This window comes from Trichoderma aggressivum, assembly GCF_033847375.1.
Source record: "Trichoderma aggressivum f. europaeum strain CBS 100526 chromosome Unknown scaffold_050, whole genome shotgun sequence".
NCBI lineage: Eukaryota > Fungi > Ascomycota > Sordariomycetes > Hypocreales > Hypocreaceae > Trichoderma > Trichoderma aggressivum.
The window spans coordinates 1-23,783 of NW_026946416.1; the positions used below are offsets into that span (position 1 = coordinate 1).

The 23,783-nt window shown below is 52.5% G+C and overlaps 10 protein-coding genes across 10 annotated transcripts; 7 read left to right on the forward strand and 3 right to left on the reverse strand.

Annotated features, from left to right (window-relative positions):
* Positions 1-260: 260 nt before the first annotated feature.
* Positions 261-1,313, reverse strand: Triagg1_9178 (uncharacterized protein; the record flags this gene model as incomplete). Its single annotated transcript, XM_062904107.1, has 1 exon — positions 261-1,313. One exon carries the CDS (start codon positions 1,311-1,313, stop codon positions 261-263), a length of 1,053 nt encoding a protein of 350 aa, XP_062751787.1.
* Positions 1,314-1,912: 599 nt separating this feature from the next.
* Triagg1_9179 (uncharacterized protein) lies at positions 1,913-2,475 on the forward strand (the record flags this gene model as incomplete). The annotated part of the gene is made up of 2 exons (XM_062904108.1): positions 1,913-2,393; positions 2,450-2,475. 2 exons carry the CDS (start codon positions 1,913-1,915, stop codon positions 2,473-2,475), a joined length of 507 nt encoding a protein of 168 aa, XP_062751788.1.
* A 2,433-nt stretch (positions 2,476-4,908) lies between these two features.
* On the forward strand, positions 4,909-6,436 carry Triagg1_9180 (uncharacterized protein; the record flags this gene model as incomplete). The annotated part of the gene is made up of 2 exons (XM_062904109.1): positions 4,909-5,671; positions 5,739-6,436. The coding sequence occupies 2 exons, from the start codon at positions 4,909-4,911 to the stop codon at positions 6,434-6,436; spliced, it is 1,461 nt and encodes a 486-aa protein (XP_062751789.1).
* Positions 6,437-7,077: 641 nt separating this feature from the next.
* Triagg1_9181 (uncharacterized protein) lies at positions 7,078-9,766 on the forward strand (the record flags this gene model as incomplete). Its single annotated transcript, XM_062904110.1, has 4 exons — positions 7,078-7,707; positions 7,789-8,880; positions 8,938-9,391; positions 9,462-9,766. 4 exons carry the CDS (start codon positions 7,078-7,080, stop codon positions 9,764-9,766), a joined length of 2,481 nt encoding a protein of 826 aa, XP_062751790.1.
* A 1,134-nt stretch (positions 9,767-10,900) lies between these two features.
* On the forward strand, positions 10,901-12,072 carry Triagg1_9182 (uncharacterized protein; the record flags this gene model as incomplete). Its single annotated transcript, XM_062904111.1, has 2 exons — positions 10,901-11,367; positions 11,472-12,072. 2 exons carry the CDS (start codon positions 10,901-10,903, stop codon positions 12,070-12,072), a joined length of 1,068 nt encoding a protein of 355 aa, XP_062751791.1.
* Positions 12,073-12,326: 254 nt separating this feature from the next.
* Positions 12,327-14,929, reverse strand: Triagg1_9183 (uncharacterized protein; the record flags this gene model as incomplete). Its single annotated transcript, XM_062904112.1, has 6 exons — positions 12,327-13,424; positions 13,497-13,643; positions 13,701-13,811; positions 13,872-13,918; positions 13,975-14,151; positions 14,221-14,929. The coding sequence occupies 6 exons, from the start codon at positions 14,927-14,929 to the stop codon at positions 12,327-12,329; spliced, it is 2,289 nt and encodes a 762-aa protein (XP_062751792.1).
* Positions 14,930-16,589: 1,660 nt separating this feature from the next.
* Triagg1_9184 (uncharacterized protein) lies at positions 16,590-17,781 on the forward strand (the record flags this gene model as incomplete). Its single annotated transcript, XM_062904113.1, has 3 exons — positions 16,590-16,734; positions 16,896-17,686; positions 17,746-17,781. 3 exons carry the CDS (start codon positions 16,590-16,592, stop codon positions 17,779-17,781), a joined length of 972 nt encoding a protein of 323 aa, XP_062751793.1.
* Positions 17,782-18,175: 394 nt separating this feature from the next.
* Positions 18,176-19,410, reverse strand: Triagg1_9185 (uncharacterized protein; the record flags this gene model as incomplete). The annotated part of the gene is made up of 2 exons (XM_062904114.1): positions 18,176-19,088; positions 19,139-19,410. The coding sequence occupies 2 exons, from the start codon at positions 19,408-19,410 to the stop codon at positions 18,176-18,178; spliced, it is 1,185 nt and encodes a 394-aa protein (XP_062751794.1).
* Positions 19,411-20,151: 741 nt separating this feature from the next.
* On the forward strand, positions 20,152-21,243 carry Triagg1_9186 (uncharacterized protein; the record flags this gene model as incomplete). The annotated part of the gene is made up of 2 exons (XM_062904115.1): positions 20,152-20,446; positions 20,504-21,243. 2 exons carry the CDS (start codon positions 20,152-20,154, stop codon positions 21,241-21,243), a joined length of 1,035 nt encoding a protein of 344 aa, XP_062751795.1.
* Positions 21,244-22,370: 1,127 nt separating this feature from the next.
* Positions 22,371-23,307, forward strand: Triagg1_9187 (uncharacterized protein; the record flags this gene model as incomplete). Its single annotated transcript, XM_062904117.1, has 3 exons — positions 22,371-22,552; positions 22,608-23,020; positions 23,072-23,307. 3 exons carry the CDS (start codon positions 22,371-22,373, stop codon positions 23,305-23,307), a joined length of 831 nt encoding a protein of 276 aa, XP_062751796.1.
* Positions 23,308-23,783: the final 476 nt, after the last annotated feature.

Sequence of the window (23,783 nt, forward strand, 5' to 3'; positions counted from 1 at the left end):
CCCCCCCCCCCCCCCCCCCCCCCCCCCCCCCCCCCCCCGGAAGGCGCTCTGCTTACCTTTGAGACTGATGCCGTAAAGACCACTACTTCATAAAGCTCTCCAACTCTCTTCATAAACTCGTCTACACCAGGTCGCTTAATGACATACACGTTATGATAATTGCCTTCAATTTCAACCGGTATTGTGAAGTCGGCTTGATGAAGAATCTAGCACTTTGGTTAGCCTTCTAATTCTTTTTTTCCCTTTTCTTCCAGTATTGACTAGCTCGAAATAGGAGGACAAACCTTGAATGAGCTGTGGACCAAGGTTTCATCGAGGTCCAAAACTAGGCATTTTCTTCCTTTGAGTTCAGGGGTAATGGGAGGTAATAGCCATTTTTGAGGTTCGGGTGCTGAAGGGCCCTCATCTGTGAGAGGAAGCGCCGTAGTCACTAGGGGGGCTGGGCCAGGGCCAGGCGGAGGAGGAGGGATCGAGACTTCGTGAGCCTCTTGTCGCACTACCTCAGGCTGCACCTCATGGGCCTCTTCCACCGCTGGCACATCCCGCATCTCCACGTCGTCAACCACCTCTTCGATTTCTCGAACCTCTTCGTTAGGTTCAGGCAGAGGGCTCGGGGGGTCGACTGTAACCGCCGGGGCGACGTGCTTCGCTTCCTGGGTCGTTTGTTCCTCCAACTTGGTCTGGTCTTGAGCGCTGCTCGACGAGATACCATGGTCCTTGCCCTGAGGTGTGGTAACTGCTGGAACGGGGGGCTTTTCGCTGCTCTGCTTCGCCGACGTCTGGTCTTGAGGCGTGTGTGTTCTTGACTTGGCTGTTGTCGGCCGAGGGGGTAATTTATCCAGTTTATGAATCCCCTGAGGTGAGTCAACGGGATTTGCCGAGTCGGGCACGACGCAGCATCCTAACAGTGCCAGGAATCCACTGCTCTTCTTCCTCTTTCGTTTCTGCTCGCTTGCGGACGGAGAGCTGGGCTGGGAAATGTCGGCTGTGCGAACAGGTTCGGCATCGCCACTGGAGCTACCGTTTCGCTGTCTGTCCAAAAAGCTGCCCTTGGATTCTCTGGACCTGCTGCCGATGCTGCTCCGAGGGTCGGTGATGGTGGCCCCGCTCAAGCCAGTCGTAGTCGGCGAAGACTGGTTCCGCTGTTGAGATGACGATCGCGACGGCACCTTGAGGAGCCCTCGACCCTTACTGGAGCTCTCTCCGTCCTCCGGCAACAGCATATCCTTCTCTTTGCCGGACCCGGAACTAAGCGGGATATTGTCCTGCTTAAAGTCGACGACCGCGGTCGTTGCCACGGCTGTTTCGGACATTGTGAATTGTCGCTATGTTGAGCCAGTCAGCTTTTGTTCCCCCCATTCAACAAAGAGTCAAGACGCGACGTCACAGTGCGCCTGAAGATATAAGCTTAGTCGGAAGCTTCCAAGCTCGGTTGGGCTGCAACAAAATGCGAGGTTAAGTCGGTATGGCCGGGCGACAGGATTAGAAAGGCATCGCGGATGGACAAGACCAAAGCACTCGCTCTCCCCGTCATCAAAAGCACATGCCTCCCAACCGGGCAACAAAGAGGCTCCCCGTGGAACAAATTGTGGACAAGAGGAAGTAAAATTGCGCGCGGCTTTAGCGCAGCTGCTAAACGCATCTTGCACGTACCTCAAAAACACTCAGACAGCTGAGCTGGCTTGAATTTCCAAGCTTCCAACGCAATCAAAAAGGAAAAAAGGGAAGGAAAAAGAAAAGAAGAAGACTGAAAATAAAAGAGAGAAAAAGAATGTCAGCCCACAAGGGGCGTTTGGCAGCGACCGTGCCGTTCGTCGCTCCGGATGCCCTTTTGCAGCCAAAAAGTACCGGGGGTTGGCGAGGAGCTGAGACGCGCCCGACAGACAGAACTGGAGATTTAGGGAGTTCGAGGATGGGCGCCCGTGCTTTTTGGTCGCAAGTTTCGGGCAGAGAGAAAGAGAGAGAGAGAGAGAGAGAGAGAGAGAGGACGAAGGCGAGGAGCGGCCGTGACGCCAATAGTCGTGGCAGCGATGCGTGGCAGCAAACAGCCGGTGTCAGCGCCGAGGCAGTTGGTGAGGGCGATTGTGTCGCGATCAGGAGGATGATGCAGAGGCGAGGCGACGACGGCAACGACGTACCGGCCGAAGAAGGTGAGGGCTCAAGCGAGATGATTGCCTTTAAACGTGATGGTTTGGCTGAGCCAGGTCGGGGATGGTCCGGCGTGCAGGGACGGCTGGGGGAGTTTTTTTGGGGGGGGGTTAAGGTGTGGGTGGAGTGCTTGTCGAGATTAGCCAACGGCTCTAGCGACCTGCTGGGCGTTAGTGGGGGAACAAGCAAGGACGGTGCGCTGACGGCTGCTGGCACTGTCGCATTTGCCGCGATAGCACGACTCAGTGGGCTGCCACTGCCTGCCAGGTACTGTAGGGACTGTGTCTGATTGTTTGTTTAGCGTCGTCCCATGCCCGCGCACAGTGACGATACGGCGTCACCCACCGTGGCCGCTGTTAGGCCAGTAAATCGCGAGCGCATGGCGCCCTGTCCCAATCTCCGCTAATGGCGGCCGCCAAGTTCTCATCTTACCGTCCAACGCTGCAATTGTGGGCTTCTCAGTCTTCCTCTTTAGGAGAAGCGTGGCTACGGCCGGCGCTCTGCACGGCGGCCCGCTCACACGCTGCGACAGGGCAAATTGTTCGCTGGGCTGGCACTGGCTCGAGGTCTTTTGGGCTTGGGCTGTGCTTCCCTGTCCTGCCCTGCCCACTGCCTGTCCAGTCGAGGCCATTTGATCCTCTACGAGCCTCGACGACGGTACAGGCCATGGAGCCTCAATGTACACCGACAGCCCATCCATCCATACTACGGTACGAGTACAGACAGGTACCGGATCAAATGCTAACCTGAGGTATTGACAATACGAAGGTACGAGGCACGGGGTGTAGGATGCCCACCTACGAGTACGGCGCGGGTACCGAATACGTTACGAGTGCTCGTAGAGGAGCTGAGAGCTTCACGGCATGTTCGCAGGCGCCAAATCCATCCATGGCCGCTCGTTAGGCTGCCCCATGGCGTGGTCCGTCGTGTGGGTCAAGATCTCTCTGCTGCTGGGCCCCCGAGCTCCTACTGGCCACTGCCGTCAAGCAAATCAAATCACGGCTCTGGAGCTGGAGCAGACAAAAGGGAACCCGACATGGAAGGGGAAGGGGAGGGGAGGGGGCAAAAGGGAACGAGCCTCTCCCCCAGAAACCTGGGCGCGCCATCCCCCCTCTCGCTGTGTGCCGAGTGAAAGAGCCCCGACATGGGCGTCGTGATTGGCCGTGTTGGCGCCCAGGCTTCGAATCGTTCACATTGTACCCAGTCGCAGCACTAGCCTACCCGCTGTGCGAGTCGTCGTTGGAGCAAAATGGCGTCGAGGCCCTCGGTGAATGAGCGTGCGTCGCTTCGTATTGGCGGCGTATGCATGCTCCCAGCCCAGCCCAGGACAAGACAGGACATGGAAGCATCAGGCCTGGTCCCCCGGACGCTGGCTCTGATTACGGAGCAGCCCACGCATAATGTACGGACATGTACGGCATCGGATGGAGTCTGTTTGATTGGCATGCCCGGCAAGTCGTCACACATGCTGCGGCCGTGCATGTGGCCAGCTGTTCGCGCAAAATGCCTGGCCCGCCTTGTATCCCCGGGCGCATTGTTTCCCGGCTCGTGCTACTACTGGGTACGACTCCTACTGACCACGGTACAGCACAGGCAGGCATTCGCGGCATCAGCTCTCTGGTGGCTGCAGATTTGCCGTTGCACACAGGAATCAACCTGATCCAATGCATGATCCTGCCCTCATCTACCTGGTACCGTACCTAGTCTACCTAGTCTAGTGCCCTTAGGATCACCTCCGTCACATCTGCTAGTCGTAGCGGTATCCAGTGTCCAGTAGCATTATGGATCTTTTCCAGGGCTTGCAAATTTGGCTATCGATGGCTCTCGCAGATTAGGTGCCTGAGCCTCCTGGACAAGCTTTGTGCTAATTTTAGGCCCCTCGAGTCTGTCGGTCTGTCTGCAGGGTAGGTGGTTGTTGACAAGGGAAGAAAGAAACAATGAAAACAAAATCAGTCGTGCATGTTGCTTGCTGGGTCCCTGGTATATGCGGCTCGATGGGGTATTGTTATTCGGGTTCTATTTCATTTACAAATACGGAGTATATTTCTATATATCTTCCCAGAGATCTTGTAACCAGTTTGGGCACGTGGGGGTGGTTGCATCTTAAAGAGATGAAGGCGGTAGATTTGGCAATTTCCACGCCACATGTGCCCATTCACGGCAGCGCTTCGCCTTGTCGAGATAAATACACGGCGCCACAGCCAAATAAAATTAAGCAATATGAACAAGGCGTAAAAACTGGATTCATACTCGTATACTACAAGACACACGTGCCGCGGCGGAGTGGCTTCAGCAGTACTTGTGCTGTATCTGCAAAGTATCAGCATCTGGCACAATTCTCCGGAGACCGGATCTGGATGAAGATTAGGATTGTGGGGCCGCTTGTGGCTATCCAGTACAAGCGCATTCGGGGCTTCTCACAAGTAAAATTTGGATTTTTGCGCAACAATCGACCAGGCAGCAAAGCCTACGGAGTAGTAGCCTCAACCTTGAGAGCCACAGATACGCAAAAGCCAAAACAAAAGATGGTAAAAAAACTTTAGTGTTTGATTTGGAAAGATTGGAAAAGAGGTCCAGATACGATGGGCTGACGCCCTGTTCGTCCCATATACATATACCTACCGTCCCGGCTGTCACCCACTTTACCATGTAATCGTCACCTCGGCGCTGAAAGTTCATCCCATCATCACCTCACCCACCCGACTACCACCAGCCAAAATTTCTATACAAGAACCTGATAGTACTTGATTTCACGTCACAATGTCGAGGTGGAGCCGTCTTCCGGAGGAGATGAGACTCCAGGTGCTGGAGACGCTGGCGCAGGCTCCTCGTCACAACGTCGTCGACGGCACATACGGCCTGACCAACTACGCCCTTGTCTGCAGGGCGTGGCAGAGCATCTTTGAAAAGGCCAATTTCCGGCGCCTCGTTCTCTGCCAAACCGACCTGTGTGCCTTGGATAAGATCCCCAAGCGGTGCAGACCCTATGTTAGACACATATGTCTTCGTATCGAGATTAACGAATACCGCCCTTGGGGTAATAATTCGGAGCCGGTGATAAGGCCGGAAAGGATGGAAGATATCGCAGCAAACAACGACATCATTGAATTGGCCGTGGGAAAGCTTTTCGGCGTGCTCAAGTCTTGGGAAAAGGAGCTGCAAAAGGTTCGACCGAGCTACCGAGGCATGGCTCTGGAGATGAGTATCCATTCACCGAGCGACCCCAAGTACGCCTATAGAGGAGTCACTGCAGCAGGGCTGGAGAAAGGACTGTCCTGGACACAAGATGCCGGCCTCGAAGGGGCTATTTCCAGGATATTTGGTGGATCTGTTCACATCCGATTCTACCAGAACCTTCCCCAGCTGAATCTGGTAACAAGATTCATCATGAAAAGACACACACGCCGGCGGATTTCTTCGTTTACGATGCACCAGATACTTTCCAAGTTTCCTCATCTGGAGGACCTGGTCTACGAGCCGTGGCAGCAGTCCCTGGATACGGTGCAAGACCTTGTTGATGCAGGTACGTCGATGCTTCGTTCGTATATCCAGGTGAGCTGATGGGCTAACCATGATCCCTAAAACCATAGGCTACGTAAATCTCATAAAAGGCTCCCTGCCAAAAGGACTGAAGCGCGTCACGCTTTTGGAAGATCGCCAAAATGGACGGGCGGGGCTTTTGGCGGCATTGGATCCGGCGCAAAGTGCATCGGCACGAACAGCAAACCCCTTCGTCGGTGCTGCCTTGGCAAAGAGAAGCGTCGGCTTTGAGAGTCTCTCGGCGTCATTTCTCGTCGAAGCGAACGACTTCTTCCGAGCGTATAAGCGAGAGTGGACTTGGAAAGCCTTGCGATCCCTGACACTGACATCGATGTATCTGGATTCTAAGCGAAGCACTGAGGAGATCAATGGCATGCTCAAGGCCGCTGGCGAGGCGGCACTTGCGATGCCCATGCTCGAAAACATGGAACTATGGAACGGTGGTCCGGGACACGCAGCCATTTTTGAGTATCACGGGAAGCGTGGTGAAGCCTACATTGCATGGCACAGCACCTGGAACTTGGCCGTTGACTCGCACGCCGTCAAGGCCTGGGAAGCCGTGGCCTACAAGAATCATGGTTGCCGGCTTGGTGTACATGACGAACGCACTCTTATAGGGGCTGGCGATGAATTCCGGCACTACCAAGATGCTATCCGGCGGCTCCGGACGAGGAAGAACGTCATCAGTGGGCAAAGCCTGAGCGAGCTGCGATTAGAACTCGAAGATGGATGCATGTGCTGTCCGTAGAGGTGGGATTGGTGGGTGTGTGAAGGCACAAGATGAGAAGGGAGAAGTAGGTGTGTGTATGCATCCGCGGGTGAATCTATTTCTTGTACGGTGCGGTGTTTGATAATAGGCACCCTAGACGTTATGCTACTCGTAAGAGACTCGAAATGTAATGGAATTCACGATACAGGCAATATGACAACATGCACATATTTCTTTTTCGTCTTCTTGGCGACAATCGTCAAGCTTCCCCAGAGTCTGGCCCCACAGTGTGGAGTCACGTGTGGCTGCTCTGGGGCGGTTCCGTCATTGCTCCATTTCGGGATTGAGCATTGAGGCTGGGCCTCGGGACAGCTGGGCGCGGCTTCACATGTCCCGTCCGAGTTCGTCGCTTTTCATTTTCATCCTCTCCCCAACACCGCCCGCCAACGATAGACGGCACGATTACTGCCCTGTACAGGCGTCTACTGATGGCTTGTACTCATCGGCTGCTCTGTTAGAAATACGGTTGATGCGCTGCTGCTTTTGCTGCTACACGAACATCTTCTTCCCACGCGCGCATACGATCGACTTGATGAACCCCGACTCCGTCTAGAACGGACTTGCGACGCCTGGGGTGTCCGAGAAGCACGTCCAGCGTCCGCACCGGCTTACTGCAAACAATGGCGGCGCAGTCGAACCTGCGCAGGACGGCGGCGGAGGATGCGCTGGCCGAATTCCTGGAGAAGTGGACAAACATCCTGGGCAAGAGGCTGCGGTCCACGTCGCGAACCACCCGCACCCTCGCCACGCTCTCGCTCGCCATGTCCATCATCCTCGGCGCAGAGGGCGGGAGGCGGTGGTGGAAGAAGCGTCGGCACGAGCACGAGCAGGGCCGCAAGCTGGTTCGCACCAATTCGTGGCTGCACAACAAGGATGGCTCGCGAACCATCTACGTCCCCTACAAGGACGGCACCTCCAAGGTGGTCATCAACACTACGAAGCCTCTTACTTTCGAGGCCCATAGACGGCTGTTCCTCAACCCGCCGAGAGTATCTGGCCTTGGCGATGGCACGGTGCCTTCTGCCCAGACCAAGCCTGGCTTGAACCTGGCCTTCCTGCACCAGTTTCTCAGCCTGATGAGCATCATGATTCCGCGGTGGTCCAGCAAAGAGGCTGGTCTGCTCATTAGCCATGGCGTCTTTTTGATGTTGCGGACATATCTGTCACTAGTGGTGGCTCGTCTGGACGGTGAGCTTGTCCGAGATCTCGTCGCTGGCCATGGAAAGGCCTTCTTATGGGGTATTGTAAAGGTAAGGTTTTCCGCGATTCCCTTGCTGGAGATTTCCATCAACTATATATTACCTGCACTCTAACCGAAATCCCCTCTGTAGTGGTGTGGGCTGGGCACGTTTGCCTCTTATACGAATGCCATGATCAAGTTTCTCGAGTCAAAGGTATCGATTGCGTTCCGAACTCGGCTTACTCGGTATATCCACGACATATACTTGAACGAAAATTTGAATTACTATAAATTGTCTAATCTAGACGGCGGCGTGGGACAAGGAGCCGATCAGTTCATCACCCAGGACCTGACGTTGTTTTGTGCCTCGGCGGCCAATCTCTATTCATCGTTGGGCAAGCCCTTTGTGGACATTTGCGTCTTTAGCTTCCAGCTTTATCGATCCCTGGGCCCTCTGGCTTGGATAGGTCTGATGAGCAACTACTTCCTAACCGCGAGCATTCTGCGGAAGCTATCACCGCCGTTTGGCAAGCTGAAAGCGGTCGAGGGCCGGAAAGAAGGAGACTTCCGCAGCCTGCACGCTCGTCTGATTGCCAATGCGGAAGAAGTGGCCTTTTACGGCGGTGCGGATATGGAGAAGACGTTCTTGAACAAGGAGTACAAGTCGCTCAAGAGCTGGATGGAGGGCATCTACATGCTCAAGATTCGTTACAACATCTTGGAAGACTTTATACTCAAATACAGCTGGAGCGCGTACGGCTATCTGCTTGCTTCATTGCCCGTCTTCCTGCCGGCCTGGGGCGGCGTTGGCGGTGCCGCTGAGATGACTGAGGGCAGCGAGAAGGGCAGCGAGAAGGGCAGCGAGAAGGGCAGCGAGAAGGGCCGCAGAGAGCGGAACCGCATGAAGAGCTTCATCACAAACAAGCGATTGATGCTTTCGCTTGCCGACGCAGGCGGCCGAATGATGTACTCCATCAAGGACCTTGCCGAGCTGGCTGGGTACACTAGTCGCGTGTATACGCTCATCTCAACTCTTCACCGGGTCCATGCCAACGCCTACTACCTCCGAAGCGGACAGAGCGAGCTCTACTCTCTGTCTGACGTCCAGGGAACGATTCAGAAGGGATTTGACGGTGTTCGTTTTGAGCAGGTGCCGGTTGTTGCCCCTGGCCTTTGGCCCCAGGGCGGAGAGGAGCTGCTGGAGTCTCTGTCGATGATTGTTCGAAGAGGCGAGCACCTTTTGGTATGTACAAGCTGTGACTTGTCCTCGTTGTTACTTGAGAATTGACCCCCTTTCTAGATATCTGGCCCGAACGGCGTTGGCAAGACTGCCATTTCCAGGGTCCTGGCTGGCCTGTGGCCCGTTTACCGGGGGCTGGTTAGTCGACCGAAGAGCATGGGTCAAGACGGCATCATGTTCTTGCCCCAGCGGCCGTACCTGAGCCCCGGTACTCTTCGAGATCAGGTCATCTATCCCGATGGCCACGTGGATATGTGGGAGAAGCGCAAGTCTGAGCAGGATCTGCAGAAAATCCTCGAAGCGGCCCGCCTTGGCTACTTGCCAGATCGGGAGGGAGGCTGGGACACGCGCAAGGAGTGGAAGGACGTGCTCAGCGGGGGCGAGAAGCAGAGGATGCAGTTTGCGCGCCTTTTGTATCATGAGCCGCAGTATGCCATCATCGACGAGGGCACCAGTGCTGTCTCGAGCGACGTTGAGGGCTTGCTGTACGAAACGTGCAAGGAGAGGGGCATCAGTGAGTAGTAATCCTGCGTTTTATCCCATGGAGATGGAACCTTTTTTAACCAACGATTCCCAACCTACAGCTCTCATTACCATTTCGACGCGGGCTTCTCTCAAGAAGTACCACACTTACAACCTTCAGCTGGGCGTCGGCGATCAGGGTGACAGCTGGGAGTTTGAGCGCATCGGGACGGAGCGCGAGAAGATGCAGGTCGAGAAGGAGGTGCAAGAACTGCGCGAACGCCTGGCGCAAGTCGACGAGCTGAAGAAGCGGCGAGACGAGATTGAGAGGGAGCTCGCGGCGGTGTGGACGGACAAGGGCGATTTGCTTGACGCACCGTCGTATATCGGCGTTGACGACGAGATGCAAGCTGAGGTCGAGGCCTGAAAGGAGCCCGGCTGACTTGTTCTTTTTTTTTTCTTTTTCTGTAGGGGGGCGAGATGGAGGATGGATGGGGGGACTTGCATGAGAGACATGAGGAATGCATGGATGTGAAATTCTAGGCTTGTTTTTTCATATGTGTTTGGCGGAGATTGGTTTTTGATTTTTTTATACGTGATGCCCAGTTTTATACAATGTATTATTTTATCCTATCTAGAGCGGGAGATGGGAAGCGTGCAAACACGGAGCAGTTTTTTTTTGATTAAAAATAGGCAATTGTTCAGCTTCTCATGCTGTTTGTCTCATTCGGAGCGGCGCTATTGTGAGACATTGGATGCGTCGTTTGGGGGCACGAGGCGTTATGAGGTCCGATCTAGACTGTGGTCCATGATGTTTTGTTCCGTCTGTCTAGATCTTGGGCGATGATGCCATCTGGATGATTTGTTGTGACGAGTTTATTTGTTTTATACCACAAGAGGATTTGAATCGTGAGAAGGGATGTAATGATGCTGTCAGTGAATAGGAGAACTGCCCATCACCACAGAGCAAATTACACCCAACATGAGATGAACCGGGCAAAGCATATCCAAGACAAAAAAGGTCAATCCCCATTTCCCGCGTCGGAAGCCGTCTTGAACTAGCGGCACGAATCCCACGAATTGAGCCGAACGGCGTGGTGAGCTGAGAGGCGTCGGGCTTCTTTTTTTTCTCTCCCTGCATGTGCTATACTATACTCGTCTGTTCACCCCGATGGCCGCCCTGCATGCGGGATGGAGGCCGGACTGGGTTTCTAGACCTTTATCGGTTTAAACTATAAAAATTGCAATTGATAGAGGAAATTTGAAAAAGAAAAAAGAAAAGAAAAGCTGCCTTGCGTGGCTGTTGTTCTGGATTGGGGGTGTCTTAGACGAGAGTCACATTGCACTTGTTTGCGATAAGAGGATATAGAATAGGGGCAGTAGTAGCGAGCATTATATTCTTCCCGTGTGTGATTTCGTCGTGATTCTCCTTCTTTCATTACTCTTCGTTTCTTCTTGTTACCATTTTGTCTGCTTGTAATGTTGTGATTGTTTATGGGATATCGGCTAATTGGACAACATCTTCCTTGACTTATTCCATCTACATCCAGGTATACGCACCATGTCACAACCACCCAAGTTTCATACGCGAGCCGGATCGAGGGCTTCGCTCGCTTCAGTCGGGCAGATGCCCGTTATCAACGAAGACAACAATGCCATCCCCATGTCAACATCACCGACAACACCGCCGCCAGCGATGCTACGTGTACCGACCAAGAACCCTCGACGAAGCATGGGACCTCCTGCTGAAGGAGCAACTATACCGTTTGTGATTGGGTTTCAGGGCATGCCCCCAGGGGTTCTGACGCCAGTCGAGTGCAAGGATGAAGGTGATGATGGGGATGAAGACACTGTTGTTGGACAGATGACGCCGACGCCGCCGGTGCGTCCAGGAAATGGCCAGTGGGATGCTGAGAATTGGAAGCCGAATAACACACAGAGGAGATGCCACTTGGCCCTCATCGTGGCTATGATCCTGGTGGTCCTCGTAGGGCTTGCTGTTGGGCTATCCCTTGGTCTTACAAAGGCGTGAGTCCTACATAGTCTTTCTGGTATATTGAATGATATACAGATACACGTACAGGGAAAAAGCAGTACTCATAGTTTAAAAAAGCTGACATTGGGTGCTACAGATCGGTCAACTATAGACGAGGCGGTAGTCAAATTGCTTTCGCCTCAGACGTGCCAACCGGCGCATTCACAATCGACACGCTGCTTCAAGACTCATCCACAGCATGTACCTCCAATCCAAGCACCTGGAGCTGCCTTTCCTCTCAGGGCGGCCACGTGGTGCGTTTTTACTGGAACATTACGCAGTCTGGCTCGGGCTACCTGATTTCTTCCTCCAACGACCCCATCGTTTCGTCCTTTTCGAATACCCCGTTACTTCTTCTCGACGGCGGCGGCGAAGACGAGAGATTGTCGTTTTCTTTCTTGCTAGACGTTGCTTTTGAGCCGCCCCTTACGGCGACTAATCGTGCTGCAAAGTGCACTTACACTGACACCACCTTTGAGGCGACGCTCTGGACGAAGCGCGGAACACAGCAGCCTTATGGCTCGGTCCAGAAGCGAACGGGGTATGGGAACTGGACGGGGCTGGTGGAGATTGCACAGAAGAAGAATGCTACGCTGGGAGTGCCGCAGTGTGTGGATTCGCAGGGAACTGTGATTGCGGATGTACAGGCTGAGATGGGGACTTGTGAGTGTGCGTACAGGACAAAGGGGTGGCAATAAGGGGTTCAAATGCTAGAGAAGGACAGAGTTATCTGAATATTAATGTATAGAAATGTGTAATGTATATATGTAAGTATGTAGGGATGGCGTGCGTATTTGGCTCGAGAGTGGTTCTTTTGACCTTTAGCAGAGAAATGACTTTTATTAAAATGACAACAGTTGAGGGATTAACATTCTATCGAACAAATGGAAAATTGTCTATATGGTTACTCAAACGACACTGAATTGCAACTTACCGTGCATTCACCAGGTACTCACCAGGAATCCTCACCCATAAGCTCATCCTCTTCATCCTCATCCATAGCTTCACCTTCACCCTCATCCCCATCCAAATCCATCATACTTGCCACGCTCACGCTTTCTGGGTCATCTCCCATAGAGATATCCATGGCATTACCTCCAGACGTCATAGTAGTTTGAGCTGATCTGCCAAACTGGACTCGTTTCTGCTTCTTCGCGTCCCGCCGATCACTGCTCGTACTCTTCGAGCTGCGTCTCTGCTGATTAGTTTCTCTTACAGGCGTCCCTAAAGCAGAAAGCGGGGGATTAGCTGCTGGGCCAGCTCCCGTTTGGCCAAACATAGATGGTCTTTGGTGGCTGAAAAGTATAGATGAGCCCGTGGAGGACATGCTGAGCGGCGATCGATGGCTTTTGCGTCGTAGAGAGGGCACCCGCGTCATGACTGCTGGATTAGTTCTCGCTGCCCGTGTGGCGTGAGTAAGAGCCGGTTGTGGGTGAAGACCTGTAGGCGAATCCGTCGAAGAGTCGCTGAGTGGTGAACGGTGGCTTTTGCGTCGTAGAGCGGCCACTGCTGGACAAGTTCCCTCTGCCTGTGAGCGGTGACCAAAGGCAGTCTGTGGGCGAGGATATGGAGCTGAATACGTCGAAGAGTCACTTAGTGGTGATCGGTGGCTTTTCGGTCGCAGAGCGGCCACAGTCTGTGTATAAGATGACGGCGGCATATTGTGGTTCGTCGCCTGAGCAGCGAGTAAATCATTATTACCTGGGCCTGGAATCTCAACTATCGGACCCTGTGAGAGAGGAACCGGGGTCGTCTTTGTAAGTGCCCAAAAGCTGTCCCAGAAGCCGCGCGTCTCATGATCCAATTCCTGGAAACCACGATGCTTGCGATCGCAAATCTTTCTTAGTAGATAGGACAGCTTGGGGCGGTTCGCTGGTTTCTCGAACTGACACTGCATAATGAGATCGAGGAGCTCTGCTTCGATGTAGGCGTGGGACTGTCTGCATATGCGCCAGCCGTATGAGTTGCCTGTGCATCTTCGGTCCTGAGCCGTGTAACTCATCGTGGTCATCGGGTGGCCTACCCAATTCCTTGTGATGACGGCCTCCATCTTGATGAAATAGTCTGGTTAGCGTGACCCCCCACGATATGAGAATGCTGAAAAGGAAAGGGGGATACTGACAATTTTAGCAATAGTAAAGATGTTTGTCCAAGTACCATATCGTCCGGCAACTTCATTATGCTGAGCATCAAAGACTTCGCCGGTGAATCTCGATACTGGGCCCGGATTACTCAGATCGATTTTGTCCCATTCTTTTGAAATCGTTTCCTAGTAGTCATATGAGCACCCATTCTCATCAGAACATGCGCGGATGATGATACTTACCGGGGGAATGCGGTTGGACTTGGGACATCTCCTCACTTTCCAGTAATCGCCCTCTTCCCAATGCTGCCAACACTCCTGCATTCTATGGCTGAAGTCGCCAAAATCGTGAAGCTAGTCGAATATACGTGTCAGTGCATATAAAACAATATTTGCGCCGTCTCTCATGCTCACCTTGAAAATCGGATGGTGAGAGTGCTGAGCATCTTCAGAAATGAGAACTATTCATACTTCGTTAGCTGGGTCAAACATAACGGGATATCAAGCGAGTACATACTGTTTTGCTCTTCCAGATCGAAATGCACGTCGTGGCTGTCGATTAACGTGCAGATCCTAAGGAGCTCATTCATATTTCGAACATCGTCCAGCGAGTCCAATACTTTATCGAGACCATCAGGACCCCATCGCCGTGCTGCATCTGGCTGAAATGCCGTCGATACAACACCTTTCACCACTGTAAATAGATCATCAGTTAAACACCCCCCCCCTCTCCCTTTAAGAAAAAGGATACGGTGAGACTTACAGCACTCCCAAATCTCCCACAGCACCTTGTCCGAGAATCTAATCCCAAAGTACGACGTCTTAGCCATCATATCGTAAAGGCTCCCGCGCTCTGCATACTCCAGCACAAGCACATCCATGTTAGTCTGCACAAATCGCGCCCCTCGATTTATCATATGCCCCCTGTTGATCCTGCGCCTAACGCTGTCAGCCATTGCCTGAATGTCCAGAGCCTGAGTAACGTGAGAAGCCCCCCCGTATCTCAGATGCCAGTCCAGCTCGCTATCAAAGTCAGCGTTTGCACGGACGGGTATCTTGATGACAACCTTGATGCTGCTCTGGTCTTCAAAGATGACGTGCCACAGCGTAGCCATTCCGAAGCCGCCTTGGCCGAGCACTCTGATCCATTCGAGCCTGAAGCCATCCCATTCAAGGAGCTCAATGAATTCGCCGACTTGTTGTGGCTGAGCTGAGTGACTGCTACGAGAATCTTGATACTGGTCGCCAAAGGGCCATTCGAATAGTTGGTCATGCTGCATGTGCCTGGGATGGTAGGGGACTCTGATGTTCCTGGCGTGCTCCCGAAGGATTCTGCTGGTGTTGTGAAGAGTGACGACTCTGTCGCCGCGGAGCAAGGCTGATCGAATGGCGGCTATGTTTCGCGTTGGTGTGAGAGGAGTCTGTCTTGCCGCTGTGCGGCGCACGATGAGATGAGGCAACGGCGAGGGCATCTTGACCGTGAGAACGATGACGAGAAGTCAGTGGTAGAATATGCGGGTAAAATTGACGATTCCATTTCTTCTTCTTCTTCTTCTTCTGCTATCCAAGTCGATTGCTACGATATATGTGTGAGCGTGATGCCAAAAATAACAACTCTTCAAACAAAGAGGAAAATCCAACACAATGCATCTTCATCTTGAACGCTCTCGTCGTTTCATACACTGAATGACGCCTTGAACCATGTTCAGTCTTTGATGACGATAATCAGCTCGTTGTCCCAATTGACAAGGAGACAAGAGACAATGAACAAGGGCAAATCGTCAATCCAACAAGGGGTCTCTTTCATCTCCTTGTCCTGGATGAAGCCGTCCCGGCTCAAAGAAATCAACCCCGCTGTCGAACAGCCCCTCAAAGGAGAATGGATACAAGCCACCGCAAATAGATTCCTGGCCCGTCTCCACCGAACGAATAGCTTCAAAAAAAAAAAGGCGTCGTCACCATAAGCAAGCCCCGGTGAGGAGTTGCTCGTACTCGTAAGAAGTTTTCCAGGAAGGAGAATCGACAAGAGATTGCAAATACCCGCGGTATCAATAGCCCGATGTCATCAATCTTATCCCTCAGTCAAGCCTGAATCAAGTCAACCAGTCGTCCTTATTAGTACCGTCTTCCTCCTCCTAGTGGATAATAAGCTCCATCGAAGGCGTCGGGAGCCACAGAGCGGCAACCAACCGGACAATTAGCCGCATCCTGGTCCGGCGGAGCTTGGCGATTTAGGCTAAATACACGTAGCCATTGCGGTTCCCTCAGGCTGATCATCCGGAATAGTATCGAAGAACGGTTTCGAGAACCCAAAGGTGAGTGAATGCAGCCGTTGCCGCAGCATTCCATGGTCATCTCCTGGCCCCTCCTATGCAGATCCACAATGACATGTTTCTCTCGGTGATGTACCAAGTAAAAGAAAAAAGAGGGCTTGTTGCTGCAAGGCAAGGCAAAGCAAAGCGCCATATTCCCGAAATGCAGGTGGCATCATGCCTACGTAGGTTAGTTGAAGCCACATCGGTTCATGCTGGTACAGATGAGTTAGACGCACTAATAAGAGACGAGAGAGCGAGTGACAAGTTAAACGCACCATTAGGAGAGCAGAGTGACGAGCCACCAAGGACCCTGAGCTCTCCGTGTTAGACAGGATAGATGACAGCTTGCGGCCACACTCTCCCCCACCTCCTGGGTGAGAAAAGCCATACATACGGCCCGGTTAGATCTGCTAGTTTCTACCCGCCCTCATGCATATAGGCGGCAAGCAAGAACTGGGCGTTGGGGCCGTTGCCTCCTCATATCTAGACTCACCCATCCATCCATCCCAGGCCCCAGCTGACCCTTTACTTGGCAGGCTAGAGTGGGATTCCCACTGCGTCAAATACTAAGAAGAAAAAAAAAGGGACTCCGCAAAGAGGCGATAGCAAGGCTGCGGCTGCGAATAAGAAAAGGAACCCCCAAGCCATGAGGCACCGAGCGAGCATCCTCTCGAGTGGAGTTCGAGCGTTGTCCATAAATAAGCCCCGACAACCTTCCTTCTTCCTGTCTCGTTTGTCTATCCCATCTGACGCTCAACCGGTTCACCCTCACAAGACCTACCGTTGTTTCTCGACTCAAGGAAGACTAGCAAGCAAGATGGCGTCCCCCACGATCAAGCTCAACAGCGGTTATGAGATGCCCCAGGTGGGCTTTGGCCTCTGGAAGGTCGACAACGCCGTGTGCGCGGATACCGTTTACAACGCCATCAAGGCCGGTTACCGTCTGTTCGACGGTGCTTGTGGTAAGTTTCAATAATCGGTTTCAAGCTCAAACAAAGAGAGAGAGTGTGAAAAATGAAGCTCGCTCTCTTCCCCGCATTTTGCTTCCATCTGAAAGTTGGGGTTGCGTCGCTAGAAAAAAAACAAGCATCAGCGCTAACGTTGTATCTCCCACTTACAACAGACTATGGCAACGAAAAGGAGTGTGGTGAGGGTGTTGCCCGCGCCATCAAGGAGGGCATCGTGAAGCGTGAGGAGCTCTTCATCGTCTCCAAGCTGTGGCAGACCTTCCACGACGAGGACAAGGTCGAGCCCATCACCCGCAAGCAGCTTGCCGACTGGCAGATTGACTACTTTGACCTCTTCCTCATCCACTTCCCCGCTGCCCTCGAGTACGTTGACCCCAGCGTCCGCTATCCTCCCGGATGGTTCTACGACGGCGAGAGCGAGGTCCGATGGAGCAAGACCACCCTCCAGCAGACCTGGGGAGCCATGGAGAAGCTGGTCGATGCCGGCCTTGCCCGAAGCATCGGCATCTCCAACTACCAGGCCCAGTCCGTGTATGACGCCCTCATCTACGCCAGGATTCGCCCGGCCACGCTCCAGATCGAGCACCACCCCTACCTCCAGCAGCCCGACCTCGTCAACCTCGCTCAGAAGGAGGGCATCACCGTCACAGCATACTCCTCCTTCGGCCCCACCGGGTTCATGGAGCTCGATATGCCTCGCGCCAAGAGCGCCGCTCCTCTGATGGAGAGCTCCACCATCAAGGAGATTGCCACCAAGCACAAAAAGACCCCTGCCCAAGTCCTCCTCCGATGGGCTACTCAGCGCGGCCTGGCCGTCATCCCCAAGACCAGCCGATCGGAAGTCATGGCCCAGAACCTGGATTCAGTCAACTTCAACTTGGACGACGGCGACTTGACCAAGATTGCCGACATGGACTTGAACATCCGATTCAACAAGCCCACAAACGTGAGTTGCATCTTGTCATCACCTGTATCAGACCGTTCATTGCTAACCTTTGAGCGCAGTACTTCACCGCTGACAAGCTGTTCCTCTTTGGCTGAATCGGGAGATGGTTGAGTAAAGAAAAAAAAAGAAATCCCTTTGTGCTAGTAAAATTCTCTTGTTGGTGTTAGGATCACGTCTTCATTGTTCCTCTTTCAAAGAATAGCTGGGCGGTCAGTCTGGATAGAATACAAATATCAGAATAATCTGAACCATTGGAACTGGCAAACTCTTTGTTTCACCTTTCACCACTTTGAACACGATGAGTGTCAAATCAAGTCAAATCAATGAAACGGGACACAAATGCCTTCATTGTTGTAGTAAAAGAAGCCATCATGTAATAATTCGATTGACGCCATAGTATTTCCTCCAAAAGACAAACCATTCTGTCACTCTAAGACTCCAATCCGCATTGTGAAACTCACATTATACTCTCACGAAGGCTGACAAAGGTTAGAGGATGATCAAGCTGCGAAATATCAGGGTAAGACAAGACTTACTAGCATCAATCTGCTTCACCTGTGGCAGTGCCAGCCGGACTTTGTTCCTGTACAGAGCAGGGCCACGGAGTTGAAGGGGGTTGCCCTCAAAATAGACGGTTGTCAAGTCCTCCTTGTCCTTCAACTCCTTCTCCACCTCGGCAAAGTCTCCCAGTTGATTGTAGCTGGCCCACAATTCTTCGAGGTTTTCCAAGGGACCAACACCTTTGAGGCTGCTTATCTGATTGTTGGAAATTTCGAGTATCTTGAGGTTGGTGTTGTTCTCAATGCCTTCCAAGGTTTCGAGAGCGTTGTGGGCAATGTATAGCTCCTCTAGCTGGGGAACCTCCTTGAGGGGAGACAAATCCCGTATGCGGTTGGACTGGATACTCAGCAGACGCAGCTTGGGGAGCCCTCCGAGCCCTGTCAGCTCTGTAATCTTGTTCTTCGCCAGCCAGAGCTCCTCTAGATTGTGTAAGCTATCGAGGTTTTGGATCTCTCGGATACGGTTCGAGCCGAGTTCTAGCGACTTGAGCTTGTCAAGCCCTTCTAGCCCCTCGATTTTGCTAATCTTGTTAGCGACCAGGAATATCTCCTTGAGGTCCTTGAGATGATTAATGTGTTTAATGTGTTTGATCTTGTTGAAACTTAGATCCAGGCTTGTAAGCTTGGTTAGGTTGTCCAAGCCACGGATGTGTGCGATCAGGTTGTCGTATAGATCAAGCTCTTCCAGCGTATTGGCAAGGCTTTCGAGGCTTTCGATATCTTGGATGACATTTTGTCGGAGACAAATACGAGTAACGTTCTTGAAGCGCTCTAGCCGTAGGGCAGGCAATGACGAGATGCGAGAGTGGGAGCACATGATTTCTTCGGTGCCGGAATCCTCGCTATCGAGTAGATCTGTCATGCAAAACACACGTCAGCCCGGGATACGTACAATCTCGGCTCGGCTGGTGGTTTCTTACTCTCATCTGCCCGGATCTCCTCGCCATGCAGGACATTGCTGTCGTCTGAGTACTCGGGATCTGACAGGGCCTCGGGGTTGGTCATGAGCGCAGTCTTGGGAATCCGCAGCTTGCCATCCCATCCCTTGCTGTCTCTGAGAGACGGGCTCGGCTCGCCATCGACGCGAGGAGACGGCCGGTCGTCCACGATGTCGATGTGAGCAGTGCCCTCGGTTTCTTTATCTTTTTCGTGCGGGACGTCCATGACGCACTGCCGATTCTAGTGTAAGCTCGGGGCAAGACCGTCGCAGGAGAGATCTGCGTTGTCGGAGTTCTAATGTTCAGTTCGGCCAGAAGACGTTGTAGTTGTCGGAGGATGCTCTGGTCACTGGATAGTTTGGTTTGTCCAAGAGCAGAAGAGGCACGCGAAACGGCACCAGTGCTGCCTATTACTTAATAGCATGGACTTGTATTTTCTGGAGCTTTCTAACTATTTAAGCTCCGGCTTTGAGCCTTGCGACTGATGAGAGCCCGAGTGGCGTATTTTCAGCGATGGGTGACGCCCAAGCCCACTAAACGCACGGCTCTCAAGGCTAACGCGGGGTGGCAGCGGCTGCATCATTACAAAAAGGCCTGTAATTGATTGACCTTGACGGCTGCATGTGGCCATTTTTATGGCTGCCACATACCGTCTTTCAAACGGCTCAACCTCTTGGAAAGGAGCAAACAATACTGCCGGGATCGAGCATGTTGTGAAATACTGAACAAGGCTTTTTCTCATAGTCACTCCATACCCGATAGCGGGGTCCGGGGCCTTGGGCTTTCAGTAATGCGCATCCCATCATCGTCGGTTGCGCATCTCAGAGTGCCGGTGATACTTGTGACGACAAGGGGCTACCGAACAGCTGCCCCATGGGCATGGCAAGCAAGAAAAGCCACCGTTCAGCATGGATATAAGCAGGGGCGTGGAGTTGTCAAGAGACAAATCCACTTCGGCCAAGTCTTGATGCCGCCTCTCATCTTCACCGGCCTCTTTCTTGCCCTTTGGTGCTACAAATGCATCATGCTTATCTTGTTCCAGAATGCCATCATATACAACCCCTTTCTCCCACCGAATGCACGAAGTATGACGATCTCCGAGTTTTCTCGCCAGTGTGGGGGCATCGAATGGAAGGAGGACAGAATCAAGTCCTTGGATGGCACGGAAATTGCGCTTTGTATGAGTGAGATATCTTGTGGCAACGAGCGTGGTGGCTCATCCAAAGGACCAAAAACGCCAGTCTACATTCTCTATTTCCAAGGTATGCTACTCGATTTCCATTAGAAAAACTATTGCAATTGGCTGAGTGGAGGTATAGGGAACGCTTCATCTCTCCCCCCTCGATTGCCAGATCTCTCAGGCATCCTGCGCCAGCTGAAAGCAGAGACTAAGGGACAAGTTCACTACACCATGATTTGTCTCAGCTACAGGGGATATTGGACATCTCACGATCGTCCTTCTGAGAAAGGTATCGACTTGGATTCAGAGGCGGCTCTTCGATGGGTCTCAAAGCTTCATCGTGAGAAACATAAAGAGACACAGGTGGCACCAGTCACTATCCTTTGGGGGCAGAGCATCGGATGTGGCTTCGTAACAAACCTAGCAGCCAAGACCCAAGATGCTGCCTATCTGCCAATCAATGCCTTGGTGCTGGAGACGCCGTTCACAAACACCCGAGCAATGCTCACGGCGCTGTATCCGCAAAAGTGGCTGCCGTATCGACATCTATGGCCGTTCTTGCGCAACCACCTCGACAGCTGGGCAAACTTGGAGCTGATAGCGGCAAAAGCCCAGAAACCAGGGGTCTACATAGTAGAGGCCGGCAAAGACGAACTGGTGCCCTCTGATCATGGCGACATCCTGTATCGGCGGTGCCAGGACGTCCAATTATATGCGGAATTGCACACCGTTCGCGGAGCACTCCATAACGATGCGATGGTAAGGAGACAAGGCAAACACACCATTACACAGTCTATCGCCTCGGCGGTCTCGCGGGCGCAGGAACTCTCTGCCGATCAGGCGCAATGTCTGCCCGGGCTGGCAAAAAGCAAACCCTGAGCGTGAACGCCGGACCCGAATCTTATACTTGAGAGTTTGGTCAGATCAGCTGTGCTACGGCTCCTACTTCCAGTCATGGCCAAGTCTGCGTCCAACACACACACACACACACACACACGGAATCCTCGTACCGGCCTTAGCTGGTGCAGTAGCCTACCAGAAACAGATGCAACAAAGCCTGTACCTTGCAATGCAATCTATCCATGATCCACTGGCGAAAAGCACGGCCCAAGCGTGAGGCTTGTTTGCAGGCCGTGGGTTGTGAGACACTTACTGTCGTGAGAATTAGATAGAGAGTCCAAGGCGTCAGGACTGCTTCAACCACGGCCGGTGACAAAGCCTTGATGTAATTGGCTTCAATTGACTCCGAGATTCGCACATTCCTCTCGTCTGAAGTTTCCACCAGCTCGAATCCCAAAACTTTTGGTTCCGCGTGCCCCATCGCCTTGATGCACTATCGCACAATCCTGCAGGCTGGTGTATGGATGCCTTGCACGGCTCCAGGCACCGCACGGCTCAGAACAGGCTGTCCCACTGCAGCCACCATCCAACTTGTTGAAACGCCCGTGGTCAAGCCCCCCCTTTTATCAGCCCTTCTTTGCTCTGACTCGACGGACTCAGCAAGGATCCTTGGTCATCGGGCTGCGAATCCGCCTCGGCCTCTCAGAATGGGCGATACAAGTGCCGCCTGGCATCACGTGCTTTCGCAATCTTTTGGCGTTTACAGTATCACACTGTGGCTATTACTGTGCAGCACTAGACGCGAAATTAACCGAGTGGGACGCGTTGTGTCATCTCATTATCACCAACCCTGCCTAGGCCGCCTCACTAACGGATCCGGGGGGTGTCCATAGGCAGGCAGCGCCTCCTGTGGGCTTGGGTCCGATGTCGTATAAAACCATGGCGTCCACCTCGCTTTACGCAAAACACTCAGCATCGTCCGGCTCGGTGCCTTAGGTAAGTGAATCGATTTTACGGTGTGGTCGATTCATTCCGGACTTTCCTCTCCTTCGTACTTTGTGGTTATGGGCAGATTGCACGGTTGATTGCATCTGCCGTTAATGACAGTTGTGTGTTTCTTTAATTGCCTATTCTTTCTAATCACACCGTCTCCGACCGGATTCACAATGTACTCCAGCAGGCGCTTCGAAACCTCCAGCCGGAGCTTTTCCAAGGGCCACAAAGTGTCCAAATCCACCTCTTCCTTTAGCAAGGATAGTGGCATTACTAAGAAGCGCCATGAATCTCGCCATCGGAGACCGGCTACGGCTTCGTCCGCAACAGCCAGTGAGGACACCATCATGACGAGGTAAGTGATATTCTATTGTGTAATGTAAAGATTGTAAATTAACGCGGGCTGCTAGCAACCTGAGCTCTTCTGTTGTGACCCTCGTTGTCGGTGCCGAACAGAGACTTTTCGCCGCTCACGAAAACATCCTCTCTTCGAGCCCCTTTTTTGACAACGCCCTGCGGAACCTCTACACCGACCCCTCTGCCAAGAGAATCTCTCTTCCGGACGAAGAGCCCGAGATTTTCAGCTCGGTGCTGGAGTACATGTATAAAGGAGACTACTATCCCTGCTTGGTGCACAATAAGCGGCGGGATTCCTGGGAGCTAGAGGCCCTCGGCAGTGACGATGACAAAAGGACCGCAGAGAGCACAGTCTACCATCGCGGCGTCGACGGTGACCTGCTCAAGGACACTGTCATTTACTGTGCTGCCGAGCGGTATGGCCTGGATGAGTTGAAGAAATTGGCTCTGCGCAAGCAAGGCCTCCGTAAGTCTTTTGGAACCATGCTCATCCCGCCCTATTCCTGACACAAAGCAGAATCGGGAATCCAGTGCAGCACTATCTTGGCCTCTGCAAGATATGCATATGCCAACACCCCTGACAGCGACTCAAAGCTGCGAGCTCATTACTTGGCTCTCATCATTCGGTCTCGTAGCACCTTCAAGCGAAGCGGCACGATGCAGCTCGAAATGTTCAATGGAGGCACTCCGCTCTTCTTTGATCTCTTTGTAGCCCTCTGCAACCACGTCGATGATATTTCATCTACACAGTAGGTCTTTCTTATCTGTTATTTCTCTTGATTGCTTCGTGATTAACAATCAAGAAGAAATACTCCACGATCTACCCGCCACATGTAATGTCTTGAGCTCATTTCAATAAGAGCTAATCTCTTTTCCCCTATGTCATCCACCAAAAAGACGACGTCAGCCCAATAACAAAAAACAAAGAATCGTGGCGCTTTTATGGAATTGCTTGTTCAATTATGCGGTTAAATTTTTCCGGTTATTCCCCCACGTCATCTTTTGTATCATTATGTCTTTGCTTTTTTTTTTTAGCCGCAACACCCTGCGGCTTGTTTGTTTCCTCTCCTTTGTCTACACTTGAAGATTCATGGCACTCTGGAATTACGATGATTCGGTATTTATGAATGGGGGATCACGTATTGAACGAGCTGAGATTGAATGATAAGGCTAGCTCGTATCTATAAAAGGGATTGAGGCTCACAAGAGTCGCTGTATCCGTTGTGTTA